The following is a 12,950-nucleotide window of genomic DNA, read 5'->3' as shown; positions in this document are numbered from 1 at the left end:
AAAATTGAGGGGCAGTGACCGCAATGAGCTGGGAGCCAGGCCACCTAAGTGGCCCCGCCCGACATGCACCGCATGCCATGCCCCCCAGGTGTTGTTTGTGCGTTGTGTTTTGGTGTCTTTGTGCAATTAAAACAGAGAGGCGAGTCGCCACGGGGTGCATCCAAGGAGACCACTGAATGGTCTCCTCCGTTCCACCCCGCATGGCTCCACGCTTCCCAACTCCCTACGTGTGTGTGTGAGACAGAGAGAGCGGGAAGTAAGAGGGGTCCGGGGATGTACGCACAGAGGGAAGCAAACTTCCCTCTGGATGATGAGCCTCTAGTGGCATTAGGCACCCCCGCTCCCCAGGAGGCCCCCCAGGGCAAGACAGGCCAGGAGAGGCCGCCCCCCACGACCGGGCCACTCAGGGACCACAGCCAGTGAGCCGTCATCAACCCCAGAAAGTACCCACCCTCCCACACCCCTAACGGGGAATGAGAGGATGGGGACAGCGGCAGATGCACAGCCCACCACCCCCAGGCCCGCCCAGCTTGTAAGGTTCTTCTACATGCAAGTGACTCCCTGTTTGTTATAAATAAATAATTTATCTGCCAATACTGTATGTCTTGTTTCTTTAGATTTCTATCATTTAATCCAAATAACACCAAACAAGAGTCAAGAGCAGAATAAGCTGTTTGGCATTGGCAGAGAATACGCTTTACAAAAGCATTTTCCGTAATAATGTGGCTCAATTTAAAAGGGAAGTAATCAGGCTTTCCAACGGTATTATGATTTATTCCCAAGAAAAATTATTATAACAAAGAAATAATCCACCAACCACAAATTTCCTCAATTTATATGCCAAGTTTATAATCACAAAAAGAGTTTGTACAATTCTGAGTTTGAAAATCAGCACTATGTGTGAGCAGCTTTATTCTTCATCAGTCTGAGCCCTTTAAAAAGAAAAATTTATATAATTTCTTCAAGCTGTCTTCTGGAATAGTTCTCCAGGCTACTTGAACTTCTCAGAACTTTTCTTTGGATGTTAGCGGAGGTCTGAGAAGGATTCTTCCATCCATCCATCAGACCTGTTGCCACCGATTTTCAGTCCAGTTCTGTGTCTTTTGGCATACTCAGCCTTTTCTTCCTGTTTCCCTTCCTAAGAATGGCTTCGTGACAGCCTCCATTCCATGGAGACCATTTTTGACGAGGCTTCAGTGAACATTGGATGGATCAACTGAAGGTCCAGATGTTTCTCCTGGGTCTTGTGTTGGATTTAACTAAATCTGGATTCTTAAAAATCACTTTCAGATACTATCAATCTGCTGCAGATACTTCTTTTGTCCACCAACAAAACATAGTTATTTTTCCAGCTTGAGTGATTCATAGGTCATTGTTAAGAGGCCTAAACAAAGGAAACCAATTCTCTTAAAAATAGGTTTAAGAACTACACTGAAAAAAGTGAAGCAGCAGCCAATGCTCAAAGAAAAACTTTGAAAGACCTTCAAAAAGTCTGTAAAAGTTTGCCACTTACATAGTCCACTTACAAGAATGTCTGACTGCTTGGAAGCAAACTAGAAACAGCTGGCGTAAGACTTGCAGATACTGTCAAATATACAACAGATGTATCAAGTATGTGAAGAATCTTTGTTGTTTAATAGGAATACATTTCCAGAACAAATCCCATCTCCCCACACACATCTTTGGCTTTCACTTCTTTTATTTCAGCTGCAAATGATAGTCATTGCCATTGCACTGTTAAAGAGATCTACAGCAGAGCCATTCAGAGTGTACACAGCATAAAAGCATTACTATACATTTATATACAATGTTCTCATCACATCCCAGCAGTCATACACAAAAATAACGCTAATGAGCTAAGAAACAGAAAATATGCGCCAGGAAAATGAACTATTTCAAAATAAATCAGCATACATGTTACACCACAGCTGAAGCAGACATCCACAACACTAACAGAATAATGCAAATGTCTGCACAACCGTTCAGAGTCACAATGTCGCTTCACAGTTCAATTTCAAATCATTCTGTCTCCCGCTTGTTTCAGCGTAGCTGAATGCCTTTCATCAGCTGTACTGTGCAAACTTTGTCTCCAAAAGCACTGGATGCAGGTGAGGAAGCTCTCCACACCATTAAAGGAAAGAAAAATACCATTAAATGGCAAAACTGGCCTTTTGGTTTGTCTTCATTCTATGTAAAACCAGACATGTTAGCGAGTGGCTTTTTCAAAAGCAAACTTTTTAAATAATGAAGCTGATGTTACAACTTTAAAATCCTCCATCGCTGCATGAACGCAGCTTCCACACCTCTGTGCAGACAGCACACGTTACATTAATTACAGAGTGCACAAAGATTTTTACTGTGCACTCATTCAAAGTGCTGACAATGCTCATTTATACACTCCCTAATTTAAAAGGAAAATTATTACACTTATTATACACTCCCCAAAAGGCCACTTTTTAACAGAAGCGATAGAGGATGTGCGGAGAAGTGTATCATGAACACAAAGACTCGTTATGAGATGACCTCCAGCATGTTGAAGACGACCACAGAAGAACACAAACACCAGAAAACAGCTGAAATACGACTTAAATCATGGTTGCCATAACCAGAGTAGGTCTTTGGATCAACATTGCGGTATTTAAATTAATGTCTATCCTAATGCTGTTTTTATATTTGACATCCATACTCACATTCATTCATCATTTCCTCCCACAAACCGATAAAGTGACCTGAGCATCATGCTAAACATATGACGAAGTCTTCACACGTTCATGTCGGCGCTTTAAATAACAGCACTACGTATCTGGGATTACTGATGAGATTCAGTGAAGGTGAAGATCAGCACAAAGAGACGAAGGTGAGCATGTGTCGAGTCTGTCCTCTTTGAGTCCGACTCCTATCCGTGCTGTTTTCATCTGGTCTCCAGGGTTTTTCCCTCCAACACCAGCTGGATCTCTTTGGCGTCCAGCGTCTCGTACATGAGCAGAGCATCTGCCAGGTTCTTGTGCTCCTTAGCGTGAGACTTCAGCAAGGCTTTGGCTCGCTCATATGACTCCTGAAGACATCAAGAGAAGAAAACAAGAGAAAAGATGCAACAAAATTATTAAAAAACAAGGTTAAACTGTCACCACGAGAAAACCCTTTAATGCCATATGTATCAAATTTATCACATACTGTCTCTGAGACCCTTTTTTTAATCACTTTATGGTAAAAACTAGTCAAAACCCTATGCAATCTGATGCTTGTGTTTTGCATTACAATCATTTTGACATGTCAAATGGTAATAAACTCTAAATATATGCTAAATATTTTTGTTTTCCTTTGTCTTTTCACATTTCGTTAAAGGGCCGAAAAATGAGTCCAGATTAAAAAGATTATTACTGGGTCAGGCTTTAAAGGGTGTAGAAGAAGCAGTACGTTAGTTTTGTGGAAGTATTTTGATTTTTAAAAAGATGCTCCTGTTGCTCCTTCATGGGGTGAAATTTCTAAGTTGCAGTACTTCGAAACCACTTTACCAAGTCGTATGCAACAGCTGGATGGCTAAAATGTCAATTGCTAGTCATCAAATCAGTGAAGTAACACCTGACAGAGCTGATGTAACTGGCAAAGTGTTAGCAAACAAGAGCCTCAGGACCTAAACACCTTGCAGTCATTGAGCCAGTTTACATGAGCATCAAAATTTGATAACTGGTAGAAACCAGATAATTCTAATAATCAGATCTGATATGACCACATACAATTCTGAAATGTCATATCTGAAATACCCCCATCTACAATTTGCTGTCCATTAGCGGATTACTTTCGGAGTACGTGCACACGTAGTAACAAAATTTATGCTGTTTTCAAAACATCCAGTCTTTGCAGAACATGGTAGTATCTACAGTATATATATATATATATATATATACATACATATATATATACACACACACACACATACACACACAGACATTTCTTCTCTCTTCTATCTTGTTAATATTACCTAAACACATTTACTTCTAATATTGCTATTTTTATATTAATTGATTTTACATGCTTGTTTTTAAGAGGATCTATTGTTTACTGGGTTTAAACATATTCATATGTTCATATGTATCTATGTGTTTTGGTTTTCTCTCTACTGGCCATGTCATGTTTGTAAATTATAATTCCTTATCAAAAATTGACCTGAATTTGCCTGTCAAGACGTGGAATAAGTTTTTCATATTTTATTTGAAAATTACAGAAGATCTTTTAAAAAATGATCAAATGTTAAATTGCATCGTGTTCATGTTCAGACCTATTTTAAGGTAATCTTCATCACTTTGTGAGCAGAAGACAAAGATTGTCATAATAGATTTAAGTACACCTTGTAAATAAAAAAAAGACATACATTGTGTTTTGCTTTCTGTCTAACAACAACAGGGTGTCTTGGCTGCATCAGCTTGTTTAATTTTTTAGACAGTAGCTTTATGAAAAGATGAGTAGACCTTCAGTAACGCCCTGACTTCGTGCTCCACGGCAGCTTGTGTCTCTGGACTTTGCTCCGTCAGGTCCGTGTAGGTCATCACACCCAGCTGGGAGACATGGATGAAGTTGTCACATCAAAAAGTGTTAAAGTCTCATTTTTCTCTTAAAGCCATCATCAGGTCAGCCTACCTTCTCACACATTCCAAACCTGGTCACCATCATCTTAGCAATCTTAGTGGCACTATCAAAGTCGCTTGATGCTCCTGGAGAGGAAGAAATATCACATTCCTCCTCAAGTTCTACTTTTATTCAACCAACACTAAAATCAAAGTCCCTTTTCCGACCTGTAGTGATGTAATCATGGCCAAATATAATCTCCTCTGCTACGCGGCCACCCATGCTGACGTCCATCTGAGCAAGAAGCTGAGAGCGGGTCTCGCTCCACCGATCGTTCTCTGGAAGCATGGACACCTGGAAGGACGGGGAGAATGTAGACGTTTTCACCAGAACCTGCTGTTAAGTTGCATAATCTGTATAAACCAGATCTAGCTGCCTTACATGTCCCAGACTGGGGCCTCTGGGCATGATGGTAGCCTTGTTGATGGGCATAGCGTCTTTGGTGTAGTAGGCTACGATCGCATGACCGGATTCATGATATGCTGTGATGAGTTTGTTCTTCTTGTCTATCTCTGCACTCCGTCTCTCAGGGCCTTCATGAACAGGGAAAGAAGTGCAAAATAAAAACAGAATGGAAAGTTATTAGATGATAAACGCGACTTAGAGGAGCTGGGGGAACTGGACAGTTTAACTCACCCATGAGGATTTTGTCTTTAGCAAACTCCAGCTCCTTCAAAGTGACCATGTCTTTGCCATCGACTGCTGCCTTCAGGGCAGCCTGGTTGACCAGATTTTCCAGATCAGCACCAGAGAAGCCCACTGTGCCCCGCGCAATGATATTGGCCTCGATAGCTGTGCACAAAACACAGATTATCTGTACAGTTATGGAAATAAAATCAGATTAAAACTTTTTGCCACTAAATTAACAGATTTTACATCAATATTAATTCTGGAGAAAGACATCGGACTACTCAGAGTGAGTAGACTTATTCTTTAATGCATTTTAGGAAGAAAACAGCGGATTATTAGTTACTGATGTCGCACCTGGATCCACTTTAATCTTCTTCAGGTACCAGTTGAGAATCTCTGTGCGTCCCTTCACATCGGGTTTGGGTACAGTCACCTGCATGTCAAAGCGACCTGGGCGAATCAGGGCACTGCAGAGGAGAACAGACGGTGACGTAAACAGAAAAGTCTGAGGTACTATGTTTTCTTTGTATTACCATCAGACGTCAGACATTGTCACTGGTAACACTGAGACACAATGAGGTAAAACCTACTTATCTAAAGCCTCGGGGAAGTTGGTGGCTCCGATGATGATGACACCCTCGTTTGGTTTAAACCTGCAAAATAATGTCAATGTAGGTGAACGTCCGCACGGCTCTGTGTTATAACTTAAACCTCGAGCCATCAGAAGTACATCAAGTCCTGCTTTCACTTATCATTAAGTGGAAGAGAATTTGGTGAACTTCCAAAAACATCTATAACATAGAAACACCTCGCTTTTTACAACAAACCCACCACATTAGAGGCTGCACTGAACTGTTTGTGAAGTCCTGCGAAGACTTCTGTTAAAAAAAAAAAGGAGGGACTTGAAAAAATAAAAAAGCTGAAGCAACAACGTCCAATGAAATGAAAGAGTGACTGCAATAACTGGTCACATCTTAAACACACTTTTAGCTGTCCATGCAGAACACTGGGACGCTCAAGAGGAAAATCTGAAGTTTTTTTTTTTTTTTTTTTTAATAGCTGAAAGTGTGAACACGAAAAGAATCATAGTTCTTACAAAGGAAACTGTGAGTGACTGGTTCAGCCTTAAAAAATACAATAAAATAAAATAAAATAAAAAAAATCAGAACTGGCCAAGAAATACTGTAATTGGCACATCTTCTGTCCTGAATCTGGCAAATATCACAAAATATCACAGAATAACAATTTACTTAACGATGAATTAAAATCAACCGATGAAGATGTCAAATATGCGACACCTAGTTTGAGAGCTTACCCATCCATCTCAGCCAGTAGCTGGTTAATGGTCTGTCTGGAGTACGGATGCATGGGAGACTCGATTCGTTTCCCACCCACGCTGTCCAGCTCATCTATGAAGATCACACAGGGAGCGTTGGCTTTAGCCTCCCCTAGAAAAAAAAGAGAAGTGACACAAAAATTGTAATTTTGTCTGTGTGGCCGTAGTCTAACATCAGAAGAAAAATGATGGGGAAAAACCCACTGAAAAGGTTTCTGATGCGGCTGGCTCCTACTCCAACAAACATCTCATCAAACTCCGACCCAGAGGCGTAATAAAACGGTACGACTGCCTCTCCTGCCACGGCTCTGGCCAGTAGCGTCTTTCCAGTACCCGGAGGGCCAACCAGTAAAACACCTAAAGAAGGAAAAGTAACAATCAGATGACGACTGATCTATCAGTGATGCCACACAGAGCTCTGACTGTGAAAAGCAGCCCACCTTTTGGCAGCTTTCCTCCCAAAGCTGTGAACTTCTGGGGGTTTTTCAGGAACTCCACCACTTCCTGCAGCTCATTTTTAGCTTCTTCCACCCCCTTCACATGTTCAAATGTCACATTCTTCATCTGCACTGGGTCCACAGCCGAGTCCAGGCCTGATGTGGTTCGGAACCGCACTGTCCACAATGGTTAGATTACAGTTCGAAGTCACACAGCATAGCACTGTTAATCAGCTCGTACACACAGACAAACCACTACCAGTTAATGCTTTAGTCACAATCCGCTGTTAGAGCAGCTCATGCTTTAGTTCTGTTACTTATCTAACAAAAACAAAGATTATTATTTTAATACATTGAAGAGGGCTGGGTTTAAAAAAAATCAATTTATCAGATCGAATATATTCAAATTGAATAATTTAATAAATCCAATATTGATTAATAGAACTTTCAGATAGATTTTTTATACGTACTCTTTTCTGGTAGCGTGACCCTACTCTTGCGTGACTAACCGAGACTCGAGATAATGTCACATTCAGATGTTTTCATTCACCAGTGTGGATTACATTTGCTTCTAAAGTATTTTGCAGCATATTCCCCCTCACATTAGCAGCTAGCGCTAAGATCGCGGGTACTTCAACGTTCAACAACAGGAAGTGATGTCACCACATACGTCCTTTGAAAAAAATCCAATAGGGTCATTTAAAGAAGATCTAGAACAGGTTTACTCTTCGTCCTGTTATCAAACAGTAAACAGTCTGATGCCACTCATCTGATTTACATGATGACATGTCATAGCTGTTCTGTGTCCACGGCAGTCAGCACACACACAGACACATGCACGTATCTGATTACTCTCAGATAAGTGATTGTGGGAAAAAATAGTTATTTGATACACAATTAGCTGCAAATAAATACATATGGAATAAAATTCTAAATTTAAAATAGGCTGTTATTAATCAAATCGATTGAGAGAATCAGTGACGATACCCAGCCCTAATATTAAACATTAATATTTTGAGAGAGATTTCACATTAGTTAATACAAGTACAACCCATGGAGGAGTAAGAGGCCTTTACCCGATATGAAGGGGGTCTTGGAGATTCCATAGAGTCCAACTAGAAGCAGCACCAGCAGGATCAGACGTGTCCTCCTCATAAAGTCTGAACAATCAGAACAGGACACCATCAGTATCATTTAACATTTCATGATGCACTCAGTGTGTTTCTATTAAAACCTGCCTTGAGTTCGCTGTGTGAGAGCTTGAGCTTTCAGGAAACCCTCAGCGAAGCCCCTCTTGAAAGCGTCCTGCTGTCCGTCCGGTACGTTCTTGTTCTTCACCAAGCTGTCAAGACTTTCAGCTTCAATGCCTTTATCACGCGTCAGAAAACCCTTGAGAAGCAAATAAGACTGTTAGCAGTATTCACAGAGCAAGAGGACTTACAGAGTATTACTCTCTGGACGAACACGTCTGAAAGGAAGAACTTTTTTGCTCAGCCTGGAATATTTTTTAGATTCCTGCACAGGTAGAACATCTAAAAGGTACAAGTTACGCTTCAGCTGATTACCTGTCTTATGTAGGTGTGTAAAACACATCATTTTTTATTTCAAGGATCAAATAAAAATAGTAATACATGTACATAACGCAAGTCAGGATATTCACGTGCACACAAATCAATTTAAAGGATTTTATGATGAGTGACTGTGGTCGGTATTCCAGCCTGGATGCATTTTGTGAAGAGATGTTGCAACACAGAGCTGTTTAGTCCCAACCCCTAGAGCTGTGGAAATGCTCTCACTTTCACTATTAAACAAAGCCGTTTAAGTGATCACTGATCTCTATTATCAAGATTTTTTTCTGACCACATTTCTTCCTTGAAATATACTTCCAGTTTAACAATTGTTCTTAACCCAGTTTTACTCGTTTCAGCATCTCCTAAAGGCCCATTAATGTTCTCCTGAAAAACTAACTAAGAAGAAGAAGCAGTGATGTAGTTAATGACCGCACAGACCAGATGAACATTATTATCTCATCCACCGTCTTATGTTGTCTGAAACTGACATAGGAACTCGGGAGCTGAACTCTGCACTGCCTCCTGGTTGGTTTCCTCTCATGCCAAAATAAGGTGAGCATGAAAGTAGAAGAGCAGTGACATTTGAAACAGACGTACCAATTTATGCACATAAAGGGAGCATAAATAAGCTTTTACATGTTTTCTTTGCTTGATGCCAATAATCTGGCCCTTCTAAAACAGATTAACAACTTTTCCTCAATCGCAGGATGTGTCTTCCTACATGGGTTTTTTAAGAAATGCGAAGCGACTCACTACATCAGTTCGGGTTAAATAACTTGTTGCCAGCTGAAACATAATCCATGCAGTAATTATCTAATGGGAGGCTTGTACCTATTTGCTTAGTTAAACCCAGGTGGTGACTTTTTTTGAGGATGGGCAGTGTATTATGGAAGACGGGATTATATACCCTAAGACTTGTTGGCGTTCTGGGTGGGATGTTGAAGCCAGAACCATGTAAATATGTGTCTCTGTGCAGCTACTTTTACTTTCTGTCTCCATTAGCTTCAAGTTGCCAAGAGACAAGTTGAGCAGGGGGTGTCGGATTACCAGGATACAACCCGAAAGTCTTGTTTCGGTCCCTGGCATTATAATATGTAGTTTTAATCAGTGTGTGACATGGTTAATACTCTGCCAGCTCATCACTGACTATCAGTCTGTTTTCTATCCTGCTGAATGCTTCAGTGGCAAATGACCACCTCGTAGCCATGACAGATCTTTTAGGACTGTGAAAACATGAGCAATTGTTAGCTTATATCACAAAATCAACAAAATTAAATTTTCTCTGATGGCTGATATTTCTCCTTTCGCCTTTTTGATGGTCACTGCGGTAATAACTGGGCAATCATGTGGATGCGCTCATATTGTTTTCCCCAAACACGTCTGTGGACCCATGTTTCTTATTATTAAATTGGTCCTGGCTTGGTTGCTGAGTCTCATCATTTTGAGCCGTTTTCATTTTTATTTATTTTTTGTTTACTGTGCAAAATTCTTGATATCAAAACAGCTCTAAATGTTATTGTGGGGAACCGTTTCATAAAAAAAATAGAAGTTCTTACATAATGTGTCTAAACTTTAAGTCACAACTTTACAAAACACTGCCAAGAATTCAACCTTCCTCTATTAAGACTTTGGTGAAAATATTGTTGTGCAGGACCACTTATATTCCAACACTGCAAATTGAACTGCTTTGAGTATAAAAATGAATAAACATACATGCTTCATAAAACTTTAGTAAATCCTGCTAAGCATCTTTCAGCACTTACCTTCATAAAAGATGGTGTGAAACCCTCAGAGTTCACAGGCTGGTCAAATGCGGACTGCACTCGTCTGGTTTTGCTCCGTAAAGTTTTAAAGCCTCTGCTCTGAACCAGCACTTAAAAACATTTACAGAGGTGTTACAAACCAACCATGCTTTGTCACCTGAGCTTAGAACAACGTTTCAGTACAATTTCATGCATTTTAATGTATTATGTAAGTATTCAAACTGGATAAATATGCAAATGACTGCAACATTTGTTATTCTCTCAGCAATACTATGTATTGCTTTAAAACCAGGGATGGGTGTATCGATACGCTGGAGTCAATACTTTAAATATTATGATACCACTGTGTTAATACAAAACATGCAATTTGTTCACTTATCAGAGTTTTAGGCAATAAAATGACGAGTGAAAATCAGCTACATTGTGTTCCTTCTGTGTCACATGATTACGGTAGCCAATCAGATGTCATGATGATGATGCTGGCGTTAGTAATGATGATGTGTTTTAATATTTTACTGGCTTTATGCAGGTTCTTGAGTACTATTTTAATTTAATTATTATTATTATTCTTATTATTTTACATTATATTTTACTGTAGCAACAGTAAAATATAATGTATCGAATCCACAGGAATTATGTTGGTATTGTCCATTCTTATTTAAAACATACAAACCAAGCTATTTATGAGTAAAAAATTAATGCACGCTTTTGGGCCTGTGATAAAGGTTAAACTAGTAAAAAGAAGTGCAAATTCAACTTACCTGGCCAGTTTTGTAGCTCTGTGCAAACACCCTGAAGAGGTGAAACGTGCCTTCTTGAGAAGAAAGGAGGTGACACGGCCCTCTGTGAGAAGCCTGGATAAAGAGTAAAAAGAAGAGGCAAAGGAGGCAATAGCTGTTTAAGACATAAACAATCTACCTATATTTTAGACTTTGTGTAATAAGAATCCAGACATTAAAATCTTAAAAAAAAAAAAGTTCCTTCTCACCATGTTTATTAATGAAAAAGGAGTGTGTTGAGAGATGTGAGGTCCTCCATGTAGTCTGACCACCAAGTGGAGGTGGCACCTCTTCATGGCTCAAGCGTGGCAATGCACAGTTCAGAAGCTCCTCCAACTGAGGTTCTCTCAGGTCTGACAAGCCAAGCTCCCGTAGGTTCCACATGGACTGCACAAACACATACACAGACTGCATTTAAAATATGTGTTACAATCCTAGTAAAACTATTCCATAATTGATAGGTTTTTTTTTTTTATATATAAATGCTATATATCACTGGGCTTGGAAGTGCATAATACATGCAGCATCACCCTGAGCTGCTGCTGTTCATTACAAGTACCTCTGTACAATGTAGCTCTGAGTCTGCAACATGCTCCTTGTGTTTTCTTGATTTGCAGGTAGCACTGCTGCTGCTCCCCACTGAGCTCTTTAGAGGGTGGAGGATGTTGATGAGGTGGCTGAGAGGTAGAGTCACCTGTGATCACATGTATTCAGAAATTATCAGCAATTATTTGTAATGACGTTTTAGTCAGGGGCGAAGACACATTAGCTAATGAAAGGGGTGTTACAAAATTACAAGCCATAAATCCAAACATACTTCCCCACGTAGCAAGTACTTAACAAAAACATACCTATTTGCAGGGGATTTGAACATGCTAATCACCTGTCACTGTTTGACGCAGTTAACACAGTGAACAATTTTAGCCGAAACTACCTTAAAACTCTCCACTCCTTGTTGTAATTTAATTAAAAACACAATAACTGTAAGAACAAAGTGTCCCCTGATGTAAATTGAAATTGATAAGTTAAAACAGACCAGCAAGTTGAATCATTGTAGAAGCAGCTGTGGCTAAACTAGCTTAGCTGCAAGCTCAACTGAACGGGGTCGAACCAAAACAACACTGCTAACGCTAGCTTGATCTAATGCTTTTTTTTTATTTTATTTTACCTGTGGCTGGGCCGTCATTGACAAGGAAAACATTGTTTTCTTGTCACTAGTTAAACTCCACTGTGAAACTGTGCAAGTTGTATCGATATCCCTGAGAGTTAAAGGTCTGCGTTTGTTTCACTTAGTCTCCCCGCTACAGGCATAGCAAGTGAAAATGTGAACTTCAGCTGCAGGAGCAGCCGGAGACCGGATATGACGTCCACCGTGTTATGGCAAAGATTGTAACCCTGTTAAAACACAGACATCATTTCCTGTCCCCACTTAGTTCCTATTTTCTGGCTTTAATTATGACAGAATCTTGTAAAATATGCAAATCTAAAATTAAAGATATAAAATGTTGTGCTTGCATTGAGTTTAATTCTATTGATATTATTTTCAATTTCCTTCACAGACCAATAGGGATTAATTAAAATGCACAAAAGCAATAAATACTTTTTGACAAGCCTTTTTTTTTTAATTTATTTTTATTGAGCACCAGTTGTACAGTACACGTACAAAGTTGAACATATAGAGGTTAAGTATACATACAGTAGTGCTCATATCAACATGTTCTAGCAACAGTAGCCCACCCTGGAACATTTGGGACATCCACCGGAAGTGATGGAGACAGCAATAATGACAGGCAGAAAAAATAGCAACA

General features: G+C 39.8%; 1 protein-coding gene across 1 annotated transcript; it reads right to left on the bottom strand.

The window, feature by feature from the left end:
• Positions 1–1,612: 1,612 nt before the first annotated feature.
• Positions 1,613–12,499, bottom strand: LOC121644663 (ATP-dependent zinc metalloprotease YME1L1-like). Its single transcript, XM_041992757.1, has 18 exons — positions 12,311–12,499; positions 11,702–11,836; positions 11,352–11,529; positions 11,125–11,217; positions 10,364–10,473; positions 8,268–8,418; positions 8,106–8,189; positions 7,033–7,206; positions 6,797–6,949; positions 6,572–6,704; positions 5,847–5,909; positions 5,611–5,723; positions 5,263–5,418; positions 5,008–5,159; positions 4,794–4,920; positions 4,639–4,712; positions 4,470–4,556; positions 1,613–3,055 (listed from the first exon to the last, which is right to left on the bottom strand). Exons 1-18 carry the CDS (start codon positions 12,341–12,343, stop codon positions 2,912–2,914), a joined length of 2,160 nt encoding a protein of 719 aa, XP_041848691.1. The 5' UTR covers positions 12,344–12,499; the 3' UTR covers positions 1,613–2,911.
• Positions 12,500–12,950: the final 451 nt, after the last annotated feature.

Source organism: Melanotaenia boesemani, chromosome 8, assembly GCF_017639745.1.
Source record: "Melanotaenia boesemani isolate fMelBoe1 chromosome 8, fMelBoe1.pri, whole genome shotgun sequence".
Classification (NCBI taxonomy): domain Eukaryota; kingdom Metazoa; phylum Chordata; class Actinopteri; order Atheriniformes; family Melanotaeniidae; genus Melanotaenia; species Melanotaenia boesemani.
This window is presented reverse-complemented; position numbering and strand designations above follow the sequence as displayed.

Excerpts from the sequence above, each read along its gene's own strand:
- LOC121644663 (XM_041992757.1), bottom strand. The coding sequence starts at position 12,343 with ATGTTTTCCTTGTCAATGACGGCCCAGCCACAG. Across the intron at positions 10,474-11,124 it reads AGAGCTACAAAACTGGCCAG|TGCTGGTTCAGAGCAGAGGC; the intron begins GTAAGTTGAATT and ends AATGTTTTTAAG. Across the intron at positions 8,190-8,267 it reads TCTCACACAGCGAACTCAAG|ACTTTATGAGGAGGACACGT; the intron begins GCAGGTTTTAAT and ends CTGATTGTTCAG.